We start from the raw sequence: 24,128 nt of genomic DNA, 5'->3' as shown, positions 1-24,128 counted from the left end.
GAATCATGAGATTCCCTAATTTTTTTACTCCACTAGTAGTTGCTAAATTGCATTTTTGGACAACAGAATTTGGGATTCTGGTTCCAAAATTTGGCAGCATTCATCTTCCATAGTCTGTAGTGTTTCCCCTCTGGCCAGGAAGTGTTTCCTGTCTGTGTAACCTCTTTTATTACGGGGAGGGGAGATAAAAACCTTGCATACTCCCCCTGATCCTATCAGACACCAAATCACCTCATTCATACTGACTCCACCAATGCTGCTTTCCCCATTTCCTGTGTTACTTAGCAACAACCATCCCTCCCTTTTCCACTCCCCCATCCAACCTTTCATTTTTTTCCCCATTTGCAATCACGATTTCCACGCTGTTTAGAAAAATGAGGATGCTCCGCAGCATAGGGCAAGCTCTTCCTTCCAACCTCCTTTTTTATGCCTGCCAAATCCTTCTCAGCTCCAAAATGAAAATCCAGGCTGCCTGCATATGTGTAATCAAAGGTTAAAAAGCACCCTGGCTGACACCACGCATGTGTTAATCTGTGCTGCAGCAGAGTGCATCATTTCCACTTTGACCTCAGAGTTAATCTGCATTCAGGCAGAAGCTCCATTGCTTTATTCTTTCTTTTTTTTTTTTTTTTTTTTTTTCCCTCTCATTTACTCTTTGTTGCTTTATTGGATTTTCCTGTATGTGTGTCAGCAGCTCCGTAAATGTGTATGTGCTCCTTTCCTTGACTGTTTTTATTCTGTGAGTGTCTGTGATTTTCGTGTTTTGTTTGGGTTTCATTTTTTTCCTTTTCTCCCAATTATATTATTTCCCTAGATTTGGAAGCTGCTGCCTGCTGCCTGAGCTGACGTTTTCTGATTATATCTGCAAAGGGCTTGTGCAGATCTAATTTCTCTCCCCCTGCATATTAATTCCCGCAGCTGGGCGCAATGTCTCATCCCACTGACGGGACCTGGTAGGGAGGAGGGAGAACTACTACCAAAAAAAAAAAAAAAAAAAATTAAAGAAGGGGACGGATCCATCTGCAACCAAGAGGAAAGGGGGGAAAAAAGCTGGGGGGGGGGGTGGGGGGGGCTGGAATAGAGATGATTCCTCCAAATCCAACAAGCCTGGGGATCACTGCATTCTTGAATCCTGCATTTTCTCTCAGAATGATGGTGTGGGCACTTCTGTTCCTCTCTCTCATCCAGTGGTAAGATGTGCTTTCTGATTCTGTTTGGGAGGGTGGGGGGAGAGGGAGGGCTGGGGGGGGGGGGGTTGAAGAATCTGCGAATTTGCTGAGCTGTCGTGAGAATGCCAGAGGTTTGGATAGTGGCATTGCATCCATCTATCTCTAGCAGCTGAGATCTTAGAATGTTTTATTTCTCTTACAATTGTTGTCGCTCTGACATGGACAGAGGGAGGGTGAGCAGCGGGTGTGTGTGATGGTGGTACATGCCGGAGTGTTCATAGAATTTGGTGCCATATTAATGAAGCCTTTTATCTCTGAATTAATTGCTTGCTCCGGTGCACGGAGCTCTACGGCGGCTGTGTTTTGCGGGCAGAATGTCCGTGCATTCCTGCTTGTTTTCCCGGAGCGGGCAGCCCCATCATGGCTGTGCGGGGCTGCGCGGCGAGCGCGGCCAGGGCTGGGTACCAAGGACAGGGATACGGGTCCCGCACGGCTTCTCCGGCTCCGCACGGCTTCCCCGGGTCCGCACGGCTTCCCCGGGTCCCTCACAGCCCCCTTGGGTCCCTCACAGGCCCCTTGGGTCCCTCCCAGCCCGCGGCCCCACGCATCCCTCCCGTGCGGGCGGCCGCGGCTTCCCAGGGGATGGATGCGATAGTTCTGGGGTTCGCAGCAGCTGAATGTTTCCAACACACCCGACTCGTTCTGCTGGCAGACACGCTGTGCATGCTGCATGTGTGCATCATGCACCTAAACGGAAAGGGGTGAAAATCCCGACAGCACAGGAAGCAGGAGTTCATCTGTGGATGAGCAGAAAGTGGAGGGCGGGAGAATTGCTGCAGTGCCAAGCTTTGCGCTGGAGCAGACATTCCTGCAAAAATGTGTGGACTGTGCATTTAACAGGTTAGATGAGCAAAAATCTCTGCACGGCAAAGTGTGTGGCCTTCCAAGTGGCAGCAAACCCCTCCCCACAGCTGCACAAGGCATGTTGTCACTAGCATCTTCCAGAAGTTTGTGCCCACTCTCTTTGCTACTACTAACGCTGGATTCGTACAGGCTCCTCAAATTTACCTTCTTTCCCCTTCCTTCCTTTTACATGGACACTGCCAAACCAAAAAGTGGATTCTTTCTCTGTTTTTTTTTTTCTTTTTTTTCTTTTGTTTGTTTTTCTGTTAGTTTTTTGTTTTGTTTTGTTTTGTTTTGTTTTTTTTTTTAATTTAAGAAAAATCAGACTTCATACCTGCAATGGTAGGATCTTAGTTCTAAGCCAAATAAAAGGCCAAAAGGATTGGCTGGGGAAATGAAAAGTTGCAAGGTTTCCAAGTAACTTTTTTCACACAGAAAGAACTTTGTAAATAATTCCTGTGAGAAGAAACTAAAAATGGTTGAAAATTGAGTAGAAAATGAGATAAAACTCGATGAGCCTACCATGAGGGTACTTTGGTGTTGGGAGTAAGACAGGTGTAAGGTATTTTTGACCCTTATAGAACCAGTAATGATTACTACCTGAATACAGAAATGGAAAATTCAATTTTTACAGGATTTTATGATGGGCTCTCATATTATTTTGACATAAAACTTCCACTAAAATAATCCCAGATACTTATTTTAACACACTTCCCTCTTTTCACTCATCTTTCAGAAAAGCATTGCCTGAGAGGAATTTTGCCAAAATTATTTCATAAGCTTTAAAAGAAACCCTTCATAATGCAATTTATAGTTTTATCTCAACAAAAAGTTCTGTGTTCTGTTCACAGCTATCTGATAGCCAAGATGGTTTCTTCTGACAGCCTCCTGACCTCATAATTTTGAAAAATAAGTCATAGACCAAGAAATAATAGCTACAAGTAAAGGGAAAATTATTCTTAGTGCTTTACAGAAACATTTTAAATGAGTCAATATGCATATAAGATTTTAATTCTAACCAGCAGGACATTTTCCTCCTCCCATTGTGGAAGAAGCCTTGTTATTAGTTTTGGAAACTCAAGGACCAAGACAGAGTTATAAAAGTTGAACTTAGATACCAATTATTTATAGCCAAGATTAAAGGTTTTCTTTGTTAAATACTCATCAAACACTTCAGAATGAGGGGAATATTATTGTATTTTGCATCACTTTTCTTGGACACTGAAATTCTGAAAGGCCAACTGAACACTAACAAAGATGCTCCATGTTAAACATCTGAATAAATGTGTTGGCATCAATCAGAATACACAGAGGTTTAAGAATTTGCAGAATTTGATGAAAGTAATGATTAGCATTAATGTGCAGAAGTTTGAACCCTATTAATACAAAAAATTATTATAGAGAGAAATTTATGGTTGCAAAATCATTAATATTTAGAAGATTGAAGAAAGAAGAGGAATGTTAAGACATCACTCAGGCATTAATGGAAGTAGCTAAAATTCTAGCACTGACTTCAGTAAATCATGAATGAATTCAGAAAAAATGTCATTTTACAATAGTGTGGTATTTTATCTTTAGAGAATTTGTATCAGTTTTATCAAATGCACAAAGTACATCCTTACAACTGGGCACAGTAAAGTTTTAGGTAGTGCTTTTTTCCAGTTGGTTTCTTGACATTCATAACTGGATTGCAAATTCTTGCCCAAAGTTCTCTCCTCCTCTTACCCCTCAGATCAGTGTCACAGCAGTGTGCAATCCATCACATGGGCTTGGAACTATGTTCAGTGAAAATCAGTCTGATCAAGCTCCCAATTTCTGAAAATTGCACGTAAAAAATCTTCAGATCAAGAGACAATTTAAAATTATTTAAGGAAATACCTTTGTACACCTGATGTGGTTTAATCAGAACTAATTATTTAATGGTCCTTATTCAACATAAAACATGTGTTTAAGCCATTACATGTAATAGAACTCACCAGCAAAGTTTCAAAATTTTTTAAAGCTGTATTCTGCACACAATATATATGGGGTTTATCAGTTATTTTTTGTAGAGCTTTAACAAATTGCCAGCAAAAGCTACATAATACAGTGGAAAATAATGTTCAGATGGGAAATGTGGGACTTTTTTTCACTTTTTTGTGTCCAAGGAGTTTCGTGGCAATATTTTTATGCTGCAACTACATGCCTAAAATTGAAGACTGTCAAGACTGATCGAACAAACCCCATAAACAAAGCAATCACTTTAGCATCAAAATAGTCTGGTGACTAAGTGAATATATGCATTTTTATTAGTAAAGTAATGAACATGGGTATAAATAAAATTCTTTTGCTCTTGTAAAGTGATGTGATATAATAGCAAGGATGAAGAGAATATCCTTCAGATGGACAGTCACTTAGAATTACTGTAAAACTTGCCAATATCAGTTTGGTGTTAATCCTGCAAGCCATAGTTATTCATACATTTCCAATAATTTCACACAGTGTATATCACTAACGCTAAGCCAGAGGTCCCATCACTGGAATAAGGAGTTGCTCAGCAAGAGGCAATTTCTCACCTCACAAGGATTGGTCCCCTTTAAAGAAGTGTCATGATAGAAGATGTGGATCTAAATCCTTTTAAAATATGACTTTGTCTATGATACCATGAAAGGGAATATTCTTTGTACTCCAGTGCTTGTATCAGCAGAGCTAAAGCTGTGTGGACACAGGACCTGCACTACTTGAGCATGCCAGGGGGAGCAAGGCCTACCTATGAGTTTTTCATGGCCATGCTGCATTCCTGACTGCTGGGAACTGCAATGCTGGGACACAAACTTAGAACAGCTATTATTGTCATAAAAACAGTACCAAAACTACTGACCTAAAGTAGATTTGAAAATTAGATTAAATTCTATTATTAATAACTTGATGGGACAAAAAAAGATGACAGTCACTGTTTCCCTACTCGAAAATATATAATTTAGAAATAGGGATGAAACCCTTTGACTAACTTCTGCTGTAGTGAATAAACCACCTAAACATAACCTGCAAGCCAAAACTCATGTATTCCAAAATACTCCAGTGAGTATGGAAAACCATATTAGATTTCTTTCAGAAAGTTTGAATCTTTGAAAATCTAAAAAGTGGAAGCTGGTAGTAAAAAAACTATAGAAACTAACTACAGTAAAAATACCTTAGGAAAATAATCTGCTCTTTTAATATACTATTTCCCATATTAATCATATTATATGTCTTCTTCATGGCCATGCTTTAGGGTCTTTAGGGTTTAAAATATTAAAGATTAATGATAATATGGAAAAAGTATCTTGTTGACTTGGACTGTGATTGCATTGTTTTCATTTATGCTACATTCGTACTATTGACATATGTCATTAAATTCTATAACAGTTGCACAAAAATTTAAAAGGGAAGAAGAGGAGTGAATGGATGAAGGGAAAAGAAGCAAATGTTTGGTCAAAGGGAAGTCTTTCCAAGTCTCAATCCCAGTACAATTAAACTCCTATATGCTTAAGTAATGACCATCACTTTCTTGAATTGAATTGTGAATCGAATAATGAATTATTAAATTATTAGATAAAGCATTAGACACAGCTGACCAGTAACAGATGCACATACTTACAGGATGGATGATTTTTTTACAGTACCTTGCAGACATACATTCCAGTAAGCTGCAAAGCAGAGGCAGTTTTAAGGTCAATAGCTGTGCCTGGCACTGTCCTGCAGAGAGAGATGCACTGGCTCAGGGCCCTTCAGCCTTGCCCTTGTTACACTGAGTGTCAGCCACTCCAGCTGTAAAAGTTACATATATTCCTACATATATATTCCCACATTCTATTAGGCTGATCATTTGATTACTTACTTTTTAGCATTCGTGGGGATAATTGGAGTGTACTGGGGTTCTCTCTTGGTGCAGTCTGAACCATGGCACCTGCAGCTCCACTCACAGAAACCTTTAATCCAGAAAGAGAGGTGGCTTGTGTGAGGCTGGCAGTGACTTGTGTAAGACTGCAAGTGAAGAACAAAGTGGAAGCTGGAGGGTGAATTAATGTGAATTCAAGCTCAGAAAGTCACAGAATCACTGAATCTTTAGGGTTGGAAAGGTCCTCTGGAGATCATCCAATTCAACCCCCCCTGCCAAGGCAGGGTCACCTGGAGCAGGTGACACAGGAACGTGTCCAGGTGGGTTTGGGATGTCTCCAGAGAGAGAGACTCCAGCAACTGCCCTGGGCAGCTGTTCCAAGGCTCTGCCAACCTTAACATAAAGAAATTCTTCCTCATGTTGAGGTGGAACTTCTTGCATTTCTGTTTATGGCCATAACTCCTCGTCCTATTGCTGGGCACCACTGAAAAGAATCTGGACACATACATATAAACACAGAGATTAAGAAAAAAAACCCAAAACCTGATACAGGATGTCAGTGTTGAAGAAGGTGTTTTTTTTTTTTTGTCATGCTCCATAGCCTATTTAGTGTTCTACTTTTTATAACAGATTTATATTGCAATACAAATTTCTTTTAATATGAATAATAAGATACAATTTTCCATTTTCCCAGTTTTGCCTAGTAAGAAACCAACATCATATCTAACACCTAATGCTGAAAATCTCAGCAGTTCTGGGAATCTTCTCACATGACAGGCCTCATTTTATCCTCTCAGTAATTCCTGTTCCACTGAAGTCAGTCCATTGCTGAGAAAAGCCAGGGCATATCCAGTATAGATTCATACAGGTAGTTTTGTGCTTATCTAAGTAGTGGGAAAACACCCAAAGTTAAATTATAACTCAGTAAGGATCTTCAAAAAGTGTTTCTTACACTGCATAATGCTTTTGCAGAAAGCTCTCAACCTACATTCCAGCTGATTTACAATACCTCTAAATATTTTTTCCTTCATTTCTTCTTTTTTATTCTGTACAGATCATCAGCTAAAACGTCACACTCCATTTCAGACCACAGACTGTAATGTAAATTGATCTTAAGTGGCACATAAGTCTTTCCCTGGCCCTCTGGACTAAAAGGATTTTCTCCATTCTAGAAAACGATCTGTTTTCTGTGAATAGAACTTCTGAACAAGCACCAGGAAGGCTTTTTGAGAATATAGGTGAAAGAGATGTATTCATTCTCTTTTTAGAAAAGATATGACAGCTGATGATAGAAATGGGCATACAGATAACTTCACTGGAAGTAGATGTAAACTTTCTGGGCTCAAAGCAGGAAGCTGTCTACCTAGAACAAGATATGTTTCTTGTTCTTGTTTCTTATACAATTACTAAAAAGACTTCAGAAAGTACCAGGAAAGAATCATAAATTCCAGAAAAAAAGAGCCCACCACCATAGTCAGGTGTCTATAATTATTATTAGGTAAGGAAGATCCTGAGACTAAAACTCATTGAGCACCAATGAAATTAGGGACTACAACTGCCCCTAGGGAAAATAGCCAACACACAAAAACCAGGGTGAAGAGATATTTTAGGTGATGGAGAGATGAGAAAGAAACAGTATAAAGTGTCCATTCTAGATGCACTGATTTTTTTAGACTCAATTTGGTGACTTTTGATGACTTTAAACAGCATTCACTGCATGCTTCCTTGTGATAATGGATTGTGGCCTAGATTGTCATGATGCTGTAAGGAGCCGAGTGTGAGAGTCTGAATTCACCTAGAATGTATACTTTTGCAGGTGTAATGTCTTTACAGGCATTTTATTTAGGTGAGCACCTACCTCAGAAGAGCTTTGGTGCAGTAAGTAGGAGCTTTGCTGTTTGAATTGGGTCAGGTTTCCTATTTTAATGTCCAGAATAACCTGCTTATTTGATTCTTCTAATTAAGAAGAAATTTAGCTTTGCATTAAGCCAAGAAGCGAAGAAAACAGCAAAACAGAAAATAATATTACTTGCTTTTACATTTTGCATATGAAGTGGTTAGAACATAATTTATATCAGAATGTGTAACCATCTCCTTCAATGTGAGAGATTTACAAAAGGACTATACTTTTTTTTTTTTCATCCATATGAAAAAAGAGTGGGTAGAGGGAGATACATATTTTCACAAGTTCCAACACCTGCCAACTGGCTCAGACAAACTGAGGTAAAAGAGGGGTGATTGTGGTAGGTTGAAGAAAACTATAGAGAGAATAGTGAGGATTATATCTAGTGTCATTCTGGGGTATTTGTATAGTTGTGACGGAGAATTAATATGCGAGTCTTGTCAGACTGAATATTGGGTATTCAGTCTGACACACAGTGATATCCTCTTATTTATATAACAGTAATATTTTTAACACAACTGCTGTCAAAAAAGGAGGCTTTAATGCTGATGAAAACCACCAGTGACTGCATAAGCAGAAGAGAAATGTAACAAATACCTTCCCATGTAAATGACTACCTCAGCTGCATAATGTTTTTTCATGTGATGTCCTAAGCAACACAGAAAAAGTTGACTACAGCAGCTTTACTTGTTCTCTTATATAAAGGACATAGAACATGCAATGATATTATCCCTGGCTGAAAACTTATGAAAATGTTTTTCTTTTTAATAAGTGAGGTGATGCAGAGGCCAAATATTTATATAGATTCAAAGAGAAGAAAAATATTTTAAAAACCATTAAACTTAGTGATAGCGTTTCATTATAGGAAATCTCTAGCTGCTTGTTTCTGGAAGAGGAGAGATTTTACCAGGGATATTTCTGCCCTTATCTTTTGCTCTTATTCTCTGCTGTTGGCAGCTGCCAGATGTAAAATACATGGCACAAAATACCACTCGTTTGACCCAGAGTAGTGACTGCATTATGGTTACTCTAAAGTGATAGTAGGCAATAGAAATTCAGTAAATCATACAAGAATCTTAATGCAACAGTTGATTATGACTAAAAAAGAAAATCACTTCTGTTTAGAACAGATTTTTGTATCTTGAGGATCAGTTCTATTTTTTCAGATCTAGTGGAAGGGCATTTTCACACATGTTCAGTAAAGAACAACACAATGTGTAGGCTTAGCTATGAAGTCTGGCCATTGTGTATGAAACTAAATATTAGTCTTACAAGGTAGAACTTTCATCTGTTTGCAGACAGCCAGTAAAACATTAAAGAAATATCATTATTACCATACCTAAACCAACATACACAGATTATTACCAAAAATAGAAGACTGATATATGTAAAAAAGCTATTTAAAATAAATGAAGGATAATAATGATCTTTTGGAAGGGATGGAATAAGAAGTTATTTACTTTTTATGCTTGAATAAGCTCTTTTTAAATGATGCAAGTAGTCATGTATGAAATTGTATTTTTTACCGAATGTCATCTTGGATTTTGATGTGAACCCTTGAGATAAAGACTACCTTTCTTTCTGAGCTATTTATCTTCAACTTTTTAAATGCTCTGTGTTCTGCTAAAAAAGACTTCTGGTTCTATACATTGATGAGAAATGCACCTTAAAGGGGATCTCATACATACCCCTAATAATCTTCTGCCAGAATTCCTCCCCCCAAAAAAGTGTATGATATGTGGAAATGAGTGTTTTCCCTCAGTAGTTGCTCAATGTTATATTGTGTAACACAAATAGCATGTTCTGGTCATATGAAGCTTTTGTTAATCCACACGATCTCTTCAGATCCAAACAGAACTCTGCCTGCTGCAACCGATTGAGGATTAGCCACTAAATTCCACTTTCATTTAATTCCCTTAGATTATTTTCCAAGAGAGAGAAAAAGAGATAGCAGGAGGAAGAATGAGAAAGAAAACCATTAAGAGCAATTAATTAGATAATGCTAGAAAGCCCTACTAAACTAATCAATGTATTAGTCAATATGTTATTAAGTAATGCACTTCTGGGACCTACTGAACCACAAGTATGTTTGCTAGAGGTGGAGAAGGGTGTCACCAAAGCAGAATGAGATGTGCCCATGATAACCAGGCCCCAAGATCAGTCATCTCTTGGACATTTTGTGTACATCCCATGGAAGGGTAGTAGAGTTTGTACTCCGCTTTTCCTCTCCAAAAACTGGTGAAGACACAAGAGACTTCACACTACAAAGTAACGCTAAAAGGGCTGCAATCAGGTGGACAGCAGATGTGGAAGCAGGCAAGGGAAACCAGTTTATCAAGAAGTCTGCAATGACTTTTCCCCTCTGCTACCCTGATCAATGCCTCTGGTTTCTACTTTTATATCCCTAAGAGACATTCTTCTAAAATTTAAGCTTTTGAACTGACTCTCTGTGCAGAAAAATAATCACCTGACCCCCCAAAAATCAATAACATAATTCTATATGTAAACAATCAGCTCATTCCTAGTTTGTGAATGGACAATATTTTCAGGAGAACTGTGATGCCATGGTCCATACAGATAAAACAGGAAATGCAAACAGGCACACAAATGTCAGTGAATGAAGAATGCCAATAAATAATTGATATATAATTAAAATTACAGTCAGCTTGACCTTCTTAGATGAATTACTGATAGCCCTTAGAGTTACTTAATTCAAGGAATAAGGACTTCAGCTAAGAGTGGAGGAAGGTTGTACACTTGCTATGAATAAGAGACAGAACTGAACCTGGTCTGGAAGTGAATTGTGAAAACTGGAATTACACAACATTGATAATATAGTGACAAGAAGCCTGCTATGCTTCAAATAGGAAAGAAGTGCAGGGGTTGGGAAGATGAGTTATTATGGTCAAATTAACAAAGATGAGAAATGCAGAGCAACCATTTGCATGAAGTGAAGACAGCCTAGTATATGTTTTGGGAGTCAGAGCCATTCCACACTTGAAGAACACAAGTGAGGAAGCTGGTAGTGTCTTCAGAAGGAAGATGGGGTGTGTGACCCATGTAATAATATTTACACTGCCAAGAACTGTCTTAGTAGCTGAACTTGAATACTGAAAAGACACCTTTTGGCTTCTCTATATGTAACTTAAATGATGCATTCTGCCCCTCTAGCCTATGAGGGCTCAAATGTGTTTGAGTATTAAAATTTTGTTTTGTCATGGAGTAAAGAAGTCACTATTTTCTGGCAAGGTGAGGATTTGGAAGAGGGGAAGGTTACCAGCAGTAAAATACTTGGAGGCCCTTGGAATGCAATTACTAATATTACTACTCTTTTAATGAAGCCAAATAGTTGACCAGTATTCACAGACCACATTGTATTGAATAAACATATTGGATATTTGTAAGCTCTTTGGGGCAAGAACAATAAATTAACAATGACTTTTCTCATTTTATTTCCTGGTTTCTAAAGGAAATGCTAAAAAACCTCACTAAGCTGCTTTAAGGACTTATAGCATGCACTTAAAATTACTTAAAACCTTAATAAGGCTCTAATGTAGCACACGAGATTAAAGTCATGACAAATCTTTCAGGCCAAATTCCTGAATTCCATGTCCAGCTCAACTAACAAGGCTCTGAAACCCATATTTAAATGGTGAACAACATGAAAATATTCTTCTTTGCACTGGTTATTGTGATCCAGATCCACAGCTCCGCCTCCTTTATGTCAAAAGGCTGTAAATCTAAGGTACTGATATTTTGTCCAGGTGAGGACAGCGTATCTTTCCTCTCACCACATGCCAGCAGCACCTCCAGGGACAGTTCATTACTCTGAAATTAAATTAAGCAATTCCAAATTACCTGCTATTAATATCCGACCACTTTCAACCACTGTTTTACCCACTTAATGCATTTTAACCACTTAATAGCCAACCACTTTTACTCTGGTATACCTGTTAATAAGGATTATTTCTATAATGAGTTCCAAAATTTACTATTCTGTCATCTAGGAATTATATGTGTGAAAAAAACCCATATATAGATTTGATATTACAAGGAAATAGGAATAATTTTAGCCTTACTGATTTCAAAAAGTGGATTTTATTTCAGGCTTTGAAATAAAATTAATCTTTGGCCAGAAACCAAGAAATTCAGCTCTTGTGGTAACTTTGAAAAAGTTCTGAGTATGTGAAGGCTTATGGTGAATACTAGAAGGGAAAATTGTGAGCAGCTCTAATTATACAATTCATTAAGGAAGGGAAAAAATGAAAGAGGAAAGGTACTATATCTGTAGAGTAAATTATTCTGTTACCATCCCCAAGGCTCTATCTCTCTTAATCTCTCTATAGTAGATAAGTACAGACGTGATTAAATTCAATGCAACGTATATTCAGACTAAAAAATGAGAAACATTTGTTATCTGCAATCATTACCTGCATATGCAATGTTCTGAGCTCCTCAATAAAATAGTAATGAAAGGATTTAATGAAAAGCCCAGAAGTTTAATAGTCAAATTACCTCCAATCATAAATAGTGTATATTTTAAATCGGACCTCTCATTTTAGTTAACGAGCAGCAATTCCAAGTGGTAGGTAAACAATGTATTTCTTTAACAAAGATGTCATGTCTGCAGTGACACCTCGGAAAACAGGCTGAGGCAGCTAAGCTGGGCTTCAGTTTTGCAAGGTTTTAAGCATTCAAACCTTTATTCAGGAAAACACTTTCATTTGTGTTTAAATGTTTACCAACATGGATTTCTGCACAAAGATTGGAATACTGAGCAGCTGGCAGTATGGAAAGCATAATCCTGGAAAATCTGACAGATATAAGCTAAAAATGCAACATTTGCCAGCAAATATATTCCATTTATGTCCTCTCTTCTAAATGATTTCTTCGGTAATCTGTCCTGAAAAACTGTAGAGCTTAGAATAGCACCTGTTTTTTATTAAACAAATTATCCTGAGGGGTGTTTGCCAAATTCCCCAGGATCTCAGGAGGATAAATTGCATGCAGAGTTTTACTTCAGTGGCTTCCAGTGGAATTTCTTCTTATCAATACTCTGTCAGTTCTTCTGCATAAGTCTGTAGCTCATAAAAAGCTGCTGGATCGGTAGCAAGGGAAAACTGAAGATGGATTTATCCATGTGGGAGATATGCTATGATTAGTAAAACATCTTCATCCTTAGCTTCTGCTCATCTCCCATTAATTTTAGGGGTTTACAGGTGTCCATCCTTACCTGATGGTCCCATCAGCATCTGCTCAAGTCATGGGAAGACTCTTGTTTTTAAAGAGTTCCTGATTAAGTAGTTTGGGTAAGATCCACAAACAACCAACAAAATCTCTGAAGCCTCATGGTGCCTTCTCTGTATCATAGAAAATGGGGTCTGAAACCCTCTGCATTTTGCCAATGAGCCTGTTCTGAGTTGCCATGATGCTTTGGGCAGCTGCCCTAAATTCCTGTGTGGACCTTGCTTCAGTGCTCACAAGTACAATCTCCATAAATGACCCCACATGTAGCTGGTGCTTACATCTCTTCTGAGGAGACCACACAGCTGGTCATGGACTAATCCAAGGTGACCTGGTAATGCCAGATGGTAACATCTGCCTATCCCTGCCTGGTGTTTAAAGCTCCTTGCTGTCATGCCATAGTGGCTGCTCTGCAGAGCTCTGATGGAGCCAAGGAAGCCAGATGAGGACCTGGACATTGTGGCCTGAATATAAGGACACCTAGGTTTTCAACTGAAACAGTCTCTGCAGCACATTTAGTGGATCCTTTGACGTAGCCACAGTACAGAGCTGCAGGAGATGAGGAGACAAGGAGAAAAGAAAATCCTCTTATATAATCTCTCAAACTGAAGGAAATATTTTCATCACTGTATAATTTTCTGGACTTTGTATCATTCTCTGTAGCATCTTCAGCACCCTGTATTCCATTGCTAAACATATTTTGAAATGCTAGTTACATGAGTCTACATCTCTTTGACCTGAATATGATTTCTTCTCTTCAGAAATTTCAGAAATAAATTGGTAATAGTGCTGGATAAACTTGGCTCCCAATGCAGTGTTTCAAAATGATGCTCTTGGAATATGTCTATGGTTATAGCCATACCACTACTGACCCTTGTAGCCAGTTATACTCATTAATCAAACCCACTCATAGCTTCTGCTTTTACTTGGTTATTGTTCTTATTCTTGCTCTTTTCCAGTGATGAGGCATCCAGCTTTCTCTAGCCCTGCATAACATCTACTTATAAAATAAGTTTCTAGTATCTTTCTCTGTAAAATTTTCATTCCTTTTACAAGGAAAAGCTTCTTCAACCATAATCAGAGCAATGACAATTTATAAAGTAAAATTCTGTAATGCTGACGAGAGTAAAAAAAGGTATGCCAAAATATTTGTGGAGGAAAAAAAGAATTCTGGGAGATACATGTTTGTATGTGTATGGAATAGAAATTGCTCCTACTTTCCTGGTGTTTTGACGAGCCTTAATAGTCACATTGAAATGCAAGGGATGGGAAGATTGGCTTTGCAGTGATCATTATGCCTAGCCCACTCAAACGTCAAAAACTTCAGAGCTAGGTAGAATTTGCATGTTATGTGCCTTACATTTTACTTATTGGAGATTGATAAAAAAAAAGAAAAAAGATAAGACACTGAGTGAGCCCATACACAGTTTCTTCTCACTAAAATAAAATTACAGATTCACCATCATATTTATTAGTTAGGACCTTTAAAACAATTCACAATATTTTCAGAAAAATATTCAGAAATTCTTGCCTATCGAGCTGAATATAGTGAGATAGCTGAATCTAGTTGAATAGTGAGATTTTCTTTTTATGGACTACATATCCAAAGTAAGCTTTTTAGAGAATTTTCAGGACCCCAGCATTTCCTATTGAAATTGTCTCTGGAAAAGTGGGGCATAAATAGGCAAGTAAGATGTAACAGCTTTGCATCACAATTTATGTGATGATTTTTGGAAGCACCATGTGTGAATTGCAGCTGTGGCCCAACAACACACCACAGGCACTGCTTTGCACTGAGTCTGCACGGCCTCAGGACAGAGGCTTGTCAGGGTCTGAACTCCTCTTGACCTGCCCACAGCTCCCTTTTACTTGGTTTAGCTGCCACAGCCATTTATCTAATTGACCAGGCATCTATGGCTAATTTATCTGACTTTTTGTATGGTACAACTAGAGTTTTATTTAGACAATAATAACAAGCCATGACTCCATGGAGAATGAGTTACTGACATCACTGTGCAGTGCAGAGAAATACAAGGCTGTTACAACAGCAGAGGCATTGAGAAGTGGACTTGGAATACAGCATGGCAGGGTAGAGGCACAGGATCATGGAATCATTGAGGCTGGAATAGGCTTCAAAAATCATTGAGTCCTGTCATTAACCCCACACTGCCATGTTCCCCACCAAACTGTGTTCCCAAGTATCACATCCACATGGCTGGAATACTTGGGCTGGTGACTCCAGCACTTCCCTGGGCAGTCTGTTCCAATGCCCAACAACCCTTCCAGTGAAGAAATTTTTTGTAACATCCAACTTAAACCTCCCCAGCTGCAACCTGAGGCTGTTCTCTCTTGTGCTATCCCTTGTTACCTGGCAGAGGAGACTGACCCCCAGCTGACTACAACCTCCTGTTGGGGAGATAGATGTAGGGAGTGATAAGGTCTCCCCACAAGCCTCCTTTTCTCCAGGGTAAACAGGCATGGGGTGAGTTGTGAAACCCTGCCTGGGTGCATTTTAGAGCACAGGTGCTGGCAGTCCTTACCCAGAAGCTGGCATGCTTATATGTCCCATGGGATTAAGAAGACCCTGACATGAAGCTGTCCTGATAGTACCAACCACCAAAGTCCATCAAAACAAATGAATTTGACAGGGGAATTGCAGAACACTTGTTGATGATTTTCCTACTCAGCTGACATAGAGACATTAGTTTACCACTTACATTCTTAATGTATCACACATCTACCCTGTTATCAGAACTAAATTCCACATCCACCTCTGCACAGTCTGTTTTATGAGCATGAGTGCAAACAGCGTCTTGCATGATATAAGTTGGTTTATGTGGGAACACATGGGTTACTATTGGTTACCATGCATTAAAAATGAAGTTAAATCAGAAGCATTGTTTAAAAAAGAAACAACAAAAACCAGTTTAATTTTCACCATTTGCTTACTCTTATTTTGTGAATGAGTTAGCTACATCATGATGTAATTAAAGACATGTGTATTGAGCAGCTATTTTCTGTTCATTCAGCTCTTTCTTCAGATGTATTTCTATCTAAAAGCATTCCAGTAATGATACTTCCATGATCTAAGAGAAGTAAGAATTACTGATACACTCAGAATAAAACTATACTAGTTTCACATTTATCTTTGACTGGCTCCCTAAACATTGAGGACTTACCTGACCCACTTGCTTTACCAACAATAAGGGCTTTAATGTTGCTGGTAAGCACAATGCGAAGTCATTCCCTAAGTAATGGTTAGGGATTGTTTCCTCCTCCATCATGAGATGGTTTAGCATTGTACCCAGTCTTCATCAAACACAAATAATAAGGGACGTTTATGTGCTTATTAATGTTGTAAAAATGGCTTACACTTACATGCAGAGAAGATATCACTTGCATAGTGATATCTTGGCTTACCACAGCAAATAGGACACTAGTCTTTTAGCTGGGGTAAGCATTCCATGTTCCTGGCTTCCAGCCCAACACCAGGAACACTTCATTATAGAGCTCTTCTGTGTACTGAGATGGAGAAGATGAGAATGAAAACATTCCCTGATAGATTTAATTCTAATAAGGATTTATATTCAGCTTAACATGAGTTTATGTTCAGCCTAACTTGAATTTATAGCTCATGCTAGTAGACCAATTAAAAAAAAAGTATTTTAAATTTGAAAAAAAAAATGCTCAGGAGTGCTACTCAATAAGCAAAACTGCTGACATTTCTAGCACCTCACATGTTTGTTTTTAAACATTGACAGATAGTGATGAGAAGATGACTACATCATGAGTGCTTGATTCCAGAAGTGACTTCCTTCTGGGTGAAATTACCATGCAGACAAAATACAGAAAAAAATTGTGTAAGAATTTTGAAAAACCACAAATATGGGTGCCTCATGGGGTACTACAGAACAAGGACCTATTTTTTCCATTTCTCAAGTCTAATTGAGCAATAGGATTGGGGGTTTTGAGTTAATGTTTTTTAAAGAGATGGCTGGAGGGCATCCATGATTTCCTAATCTTACTCACTGAGAAGAGAATTGAGCTTTTTAATTTAAAGTGAGATTTTAGAGCAATCATTTATAAAAGCAATCACTGGGGAAGAGATATCACATGGAATATAAACAGATGACAATTATATACAATAAAACACAGGCAGAAAAAATGAAGTGAGCTCAAGCTAAAACCGACCTAGTCAAATAACATTTCAGTAATGGTTGTTTAGTCTTTCTCTTGAGATTTGTTAGCTAGAGCAGAAATCAACAGGAGCTGAGTAATAGCAACAGGCAAAAATCATGCTCCAAGTGCCTTAGATTTCACATTCAGAGATGCATAGAATGGTTAAAAAAATTAAAAAAGGAGAGAAGGGGATGGGACAGGAGAGGAGTGGCAAAAAATGAATGTAAAACAAAACAGAAACCTTCTAACATTCACATAATTCCAAGATTAAACCCTTTACACTTAGATATAGCTAGATACTTTCAAATAAATCAGATCAACTCAAGCTAACCCTATAACTGATGCAGAAGAATAGCTGTAGCTATTTCTCCCTTTTCTGTTTGTTTCTAATGCTTTTGCTCACTGCTAACACAAATATACATAACCAGAGTGAAAAAAGATACAGAAGTAGATTATATAACCTCCAGTAAATAAAATATAAAGAAACATAGTCATACAAAATTCCAGCTTAAAAAAAAAAAAAAAAAAAAGACAAACATTGAAATAATCATCTTAAGTTACAGAGGCTTATCTGAATCATCTGATCACATCTTAGACTCCTCCAGAGCTCTAGTAACTATAAATGTTGCACTTCAAGCCCAGGCTGTTCAAAATGAATGATGTATGCTTGTTTCTATAATTATCTTTCTTTTCCTTACTGGCCAAAAGTTTCCTTCATCTCTTTACACTTTGCTGTCCTCCCTCGGGCTATCATACAATTCTTCTCCATACCCACGAGTTTTTTTTATTTTTTTGTGGTGTAATTCAGCTTTGGTTAATAACACCAATCTATTCTGATAGACCTGGAGATGTATATCCACTATCAATTTATTTAACAATATTCCTCAATGATCTACTGAAGAAACAGATTCTAGACTGGGTGCTACATTTCAGCTTTTGGTTCTTTGCCTGAGCTGCTACCACTGGTCTCTGTTTCTGGTAATTTTTGTGACAACTGGCTGTGAGGCCATATTGTTGCAACTAGAAATATTTTAAAAAGGACAATAACCCTCATGGTCACTCACGACTTGAATCCAATCAGTTGTGTAATGCAAAAATTGCACTACAATTTTTCAGCACAGTGAACTAGAAAACAATGTAAATACTGCAAACCAGAAGGTTTATTGTTAGCACTCTCAATAAATGCACTCCAAAGGGCTTTTTTAAAAAGTGTTTTCATGAACAAAACACAGGAATGAAACAAAACATAAACCAAGTTAAATTTTTCATTTTAAACCTTTCCTTATAAACACTTGCTGTAGCCAAATTCAGCTGAATCTGAAAATACGGAAAATAGATGCTTTAACAATAGCTAAAAATAGCTAAAAATTATTACATCTTAAGCACAGTAGTGAATGTGAGTGCGTGTCTTGGGCAATATGTAGAAGGACTGGAAGCTAAACCAGTCTGCTGTGATTGACAGTTTTACAGACACTGATACAAAACCACCACTGCCATATAATATTTTAGAAGTCTGTGAAGAGGTTTAAGACCTGGACTGCTTTACTCAGAATGGCTGACAAGCACCTGTGAGGTTGCTGGGAGTTGCTGAATGACTGCAGGAAAGCTTGTAAAATCCACAGCATGATCCATAGGTGCTGTGCTGCCACGTAGCATCTCTTCAGGGGAACAGAGTGTAAATGTTCACAGGAATCCAGACAGCCTTTAAATCTCAGGGCAGGCAGAGTTTTCAGAAATGACTGATTGCTGGCAGTTTGGGGCCTTCATGTTCACTAAAGATGACTGAGAAGTCATTGGTGGGAGCATTCATCTGTGCTCCTCTAGTAATTTCTGGCTCTTAAAAAAACATTTTGAGACTTGTATGCTCAGTCCCATGATCTAAGTGTTTCAGCTGTACCTATTTCTTTATGAGAACTGTAATATTGTTTTAATAATTATTTTCATATGTGCTTCAGTCCCTCTGTGACTTAGGGATGACAGAAAAATTTAGCTTTGCTTTGTTTTAAATAATCATTTCATGCCAAGATTTTAACTATCTTACATAATTTGAGTAGTACATGGATAGATAGCTGCAGCAGAAGCAGTGCCTAGGAAATAAACTATCTTCCACAGGTGACCTACCTAAAACCCACCCCACCCAAACCACTGAACAGAGGTCAAAATTATTTTCTTTCCTCCTGTAAACTCAGCGTCCCTTGCTACATGACTACAACAAATGGCCAAAATACAGCTGATACACCCTTGTGACCTTCACTGAAAACTCTGGGAATCCAGGATTTCAGGCTCTTCTGGAACATTACAGCTTCATCCAGAATTGTAGCTGCAGCAGCACCACAAATCTAGGTGAAGGAAGTAGGACTACAAGACAGTTTCTCAGTGATTTGTTAGCCCAAATTTTTCAACTTCATTTTCCGTTATGAAGCTTCTGATAACTGACTGGATCTTCACCTCTCTAAGAAAAGCATCCAAGTTTCCATCTTTGATGTGGGAAATGAGTTGGGAAGAGATTAATATTTGTATTACATGATTTGTAGTCCTAATAAAATTGAACTTGGGTATTTCTGATGAACATTTAGTAGTAAAAGAGAAAATAGGTGCCATTTTTATGGCAAAAACAGAAACTCAGTCCTGTACATAGCCTTGGGATTTAAACAAAACAAATGGACAGAACAGAAACACAAACAGGACAAGAGAATCCACGGTGCAGCTTTGTGAAAACATTTTCTGCTTCAGTCAAGATACCTTTACTTAAAATGTGAGTCAGCAAGGGAGAATTTAGACACAGTTAGATGTCCAGAGACACTGTATTCTCTTCCACATCTGCTATTTCCACATCCTCATACGTCACATCTGCACACAGCATCTCTGTACCCACAGTGGGAACCTGGAATGCATCTTGCCTTCCCACTGACCCTGTTACCATCATGAATAATGTATGAGCTACAGATTAAGGTAATTTTTTATGCACATCAGAGAATGAATCGAACTTGACTCTTCATTAAATTAAACAGAGCTAGTTAAACTGCTAGGTGAACTGGCAAGCCTTGTTTCACTTCTTCCCTGAGAGGTAGAAAACATCGGTGTTTTCAATGGAAAACTCAGTTTATATTCAAGTAGTTTATTAAATCTTTGCTGAAAGTTCTATAGCTTACTTTTTATAAAAGATGAAGTTGCCCAGATTTTTTGATAAATAACTTACATTTTAAATTAGATTTAAATTATTTCATCATTCAATACTGCTATAGGTCTTTCCCTTTAAGCTCTTAGTGGCTACTCTGATTCTCCTTGTAAACAACAAGGCAATATTAGCAATTAACTCTTAGGTGAAGTTTCACAACAAAATTCTTGGTAATAGTTAAAATTAATTTTGTATATTCAGAAAAATTAGAGGACAGAACCACAGCAGGTACAAACTGGCATAACTCATTTAAAGTCACTGCAACTACGGAGATTTTGACGAGTTTAAATGACCTCATATCTGAAGGCTGAAAGACTGACCAGCCATGAAAGGTTTTTTTGCCAGAGAAGAGTATCCTTTCCCTTCTACTCCTTGTAATAAGTTGTGAAAATCATGTTCTTGTGGATTAGGAAATATCTTATTTCAAAGGGATATCCTTTGAGAGTTATTGCTCACTACTTAAATAAGATGTGCCCAATCTGTAGACTGTAAAATTACTGCTGCTGTCTATGATACTAAATAATGCATAGCCTATATCTACCAACACATGGTAGTGCCTTTCCAAGAAGCATTACATATGATTCTCCTGGAAATCACATTAGAGTGTCTCTGATACAGAGATGACAGCAGAGAGCATCCAAAATTATAGTGTTGACTTTGTTAGCAATTAACTAAAGCACAGTAGTTTTGAAATGGGTAACCTATGCTTTATATTAATTTTTGAACTAAAGATTTAAGCCAAAGTCTTGAAAGCATAATGTAAGACAGTTCTATACCATTAACATAATTATTTGTTAAGTTTTACTAAAGTGAATATTATTTTTACATGGGCATCAAACTAACTTCTAGGGAAATGAAAGCACAAAACAAAAGAAATCATGCTGAATTTAATTAAAAAAAAAAAAAAAAAAAAAAAAAAAGAAAAAAAAAAGATTCCCAAATGATAATGTGGCCTTCCATGGCTTTGGTCTGCTAAGAGAATGATGTATCAGCACATTAATGAAACATTTAAATAATAGGTTTCAGAAGACCATGTCTTCTGAAGAAGGATCAATAAAGATGGAAAAAAATTGTTTTCCTAATGTATCAGTGATTTCCCAGCAGAGATATCCTTTTCTACAATTTTAATGTATTTCCAGTATAGAAATAATGCCTTTAGTGCTAAGGGGCCCATAAAGGAAGCTGTAACAATGGAAGTGAGCATATTTTCATTAATTCTTTTTCTCTTGGTTGGTGATCCTAACTCCACCTGCAGTGAGTACCTCTGCCCACAGGGATTACACTTGCACCAAAAATGATTAAATGTTGCCCAGAGAGTATTGCAAACAAATGTATGGATCAAATGCACTGGCAAAGATCTGAAGAATAAGCTCCTGAACACTTAGTTTGCATCAAGCTCAGTTTGTGCTAAACTTACTCCTCACCAATGAGCACTCAAAAGAGCTTTATAAATGTTATAAATCAAATGTTATAACAACTTCAATGCAGGATTGGGATTAGTATGTGTTTATTTTAGGAAGGAAGACAAAAAACATTAGTTTAGCCCCTGACATGGTAAAAATCTCATTGGCAGAATGAGATTTTTATATAATTGTAGAGTGAGATACCATTTTATAGATCTTTGAATATATTATTAAGAAAATCAGATCTAAATTAATAAATGCTTATTAGCAACAATAATTTCTGCCCTCTTCCTGATTTGTGAAGATATATTTGAAATAAATTAAGACATACAAATATCCCCCTGCATATTAAACACTTGTGGTTACACACAGACACACACACATATATATAAACTTGTAAGTGATTACCATCAGAACCACATGCAGACTCAGCTGGCAAACTGAGAAGGAATTGGATCAGATGATCTCCAAAAGTGCCTTCAACTTTAATTACTATACAGCTTGAAGTTTCAAGCTTGGGTTGTGACCCTTTTAAGTAATCTCTTTTCTAGCAAGGAAATGTATGGATTTATGTAAAGCAGTGTTGCAGACATCTTGCAGTGGCACTAATATCACAGTGAGAATATCTCAAATGGTGAGATTTTGTATCAGTATCAGAAAGATGAACCTTCAAAAAATTAAAGTTTACTCTTCAAATAGGTAAATATGTGTTTCTCTTCATATCTATATTATTAGATTTGAAAATTTCTAGCAGTCAGAAAAATAAAAATAGATTTCAATATGCATTTTGGTATAATCTAGGCTTTAACAAATTTGGATTGGGCATTAAAAGCATTTGCAAAATTTCAGCCATATAATCAGAAAGACTGATCTGAAAGTCTTAAGGAGATGAAAAGGGCTTTGTCCTTATAATTTTCATTGTATTAATGGCATTGCATGGCTAAAGCTCTGCTCATTTTGATAGAGAAGCACCTCTGATTTTTCTGACAGGAATGCAGGTTTCCACAGAGAGACAATTGCATACCCATGCTCCCTTCTGATCCTCATGGAACTCTCATAAAAGCTGGAATTCAGTAGCATTTTCCCCCCGCTGCATTGGCTGTGTTTTCACTCTGTCTCCTATCAATTTCATAAAGTATTTGCTGGTTTTGGAGATGTGGAGTACCAAAATGGCTTGAGATGAGAGACAAGCAAACAAACATCTGTGTCTGTGATACAAATAATTTCCAAGAAGGAATAGTAGTTTCAGTTACTGTGGGCTGTTGTTCAGTTTAGGTTGTTCTAGATCTGAGAAAACTTCTAGACAAATGTACTTCTAATCTTGCACTGTTCTAGTGGACCAGACTCTGCTACTTAGCTGGTTTGAGTTTTGAAGCTTTCTCATTCCACTGATATTCAGTAACATGTTGCCTTTCTGAAAGAATGCATTTGATTTATTTTTCTTTTCCATTCAGAAAAAAAAGATATTCTTTTCAGAGAATGGTTGTTTAATTGGTTATAAAAGAGGAAAAAGTTTTTTTATAAATAAAGTTATTTTTCTTCATTCACTTTGCATAGTTTGAAAACATATAATCTAGTGCCTTCTGTTTGCAAAGATTTATTTAGAAGTATTTCCTTTCCTCCAGGAGAGAGAATTTGGCTTCAATTATGTTTCTTTGAATTACAATTAAATCTTTGAACTCCAGACAACCAAATTAAAAAAAAAAAAAAAAAAATTCTCCCAATTTAATTAAATTGGCCTATTTGTCAGTACCAACAGAATACTATGGACCATATTGCCAATTAAAACTTTGCTTTTGATTCCTAATAAAACATGACAGGTCCAGGATTGTGCAGCCAGAATGAAGAGGCTGCATTGCCAATTCTTGACCTGGGAAGCTCCCAGACACCCACGGCTGGGGCAGCGTGGGTGAGGTGGTGCCTGGAGGCTGCAGTCGGTGCCTGGTACCCAGCACACACAACAAAGGTGTAGATCAGATTCATTAGCAGCTCCCAAGCTCAACTCAGAGCAAGACTAGCTCTCTCTCCATGCTGCACATTCCTAGTTGCTACAGCCCTATGCAATCTTGAGCTGCTTCAAATGTCCCTGTGCCTTCAGCACCTCCTGGGAAGCAGCGTCCTACACTGAGAGGCAGAAAGAGCTACAGCTCTTCCCTGTTAGGCTGTGCCCAGGGGGAGAAAGAACCCAAAGCCTCATTCCTAACGAGATTGTATTTGTGCAGCTGGCTTACAGCTCCCAGACACCAACATGGGAAAGCCTTTGGGCCATGCACTCTGGGTGGTACAAGCT

General features: G+C 37.8%; 1 protein-coding gene across 2 annotated transcripts in view; it reads left to right on the top strand.

The window, feature by feature from the left end:
* Positions 1-1,083: 1,083 nt before the first annotated feature.
* The window catches only part of GABRG2 (gamma-aminobutyric acid type A receptor subunit gamma2), a 64,809-nt gene continuing 41,764 nt past the window's right edge, over positions 1,084-24,128 (top strand). Inside the window, exon 1 of one of the 2 annotated variants that reach the window (XM_053991108.1) lies at positions 1,084-1,190. In XM_053991108.1, coding sequence (XP_053847083.1) covers positions 1,084-1,190 — 107 coding nt within the window. The remainder of the gene's footprint in view (positions 1,191-24,128) is intronic. The other variant, XM_053991109.1, reaches the window with a different exon arrangement.

Source organism: Vidua macroura, chromosome 15, assembly GCF_024509145.1.
Source record: "Vidua macroura isolate BioBank_ID:100142 chromosome 15, ASM2450914v1, whole genome shotgun sequence".
Taxonomy (NCBI): Eukaryota; Metazoa; Chordata; class Aves; order Passeriformes; family Viduidae; genus Vidua; species Vidua macroura.
This window is presented reverse-complemented; position numbering and strand designations above follow the sequence as displayed.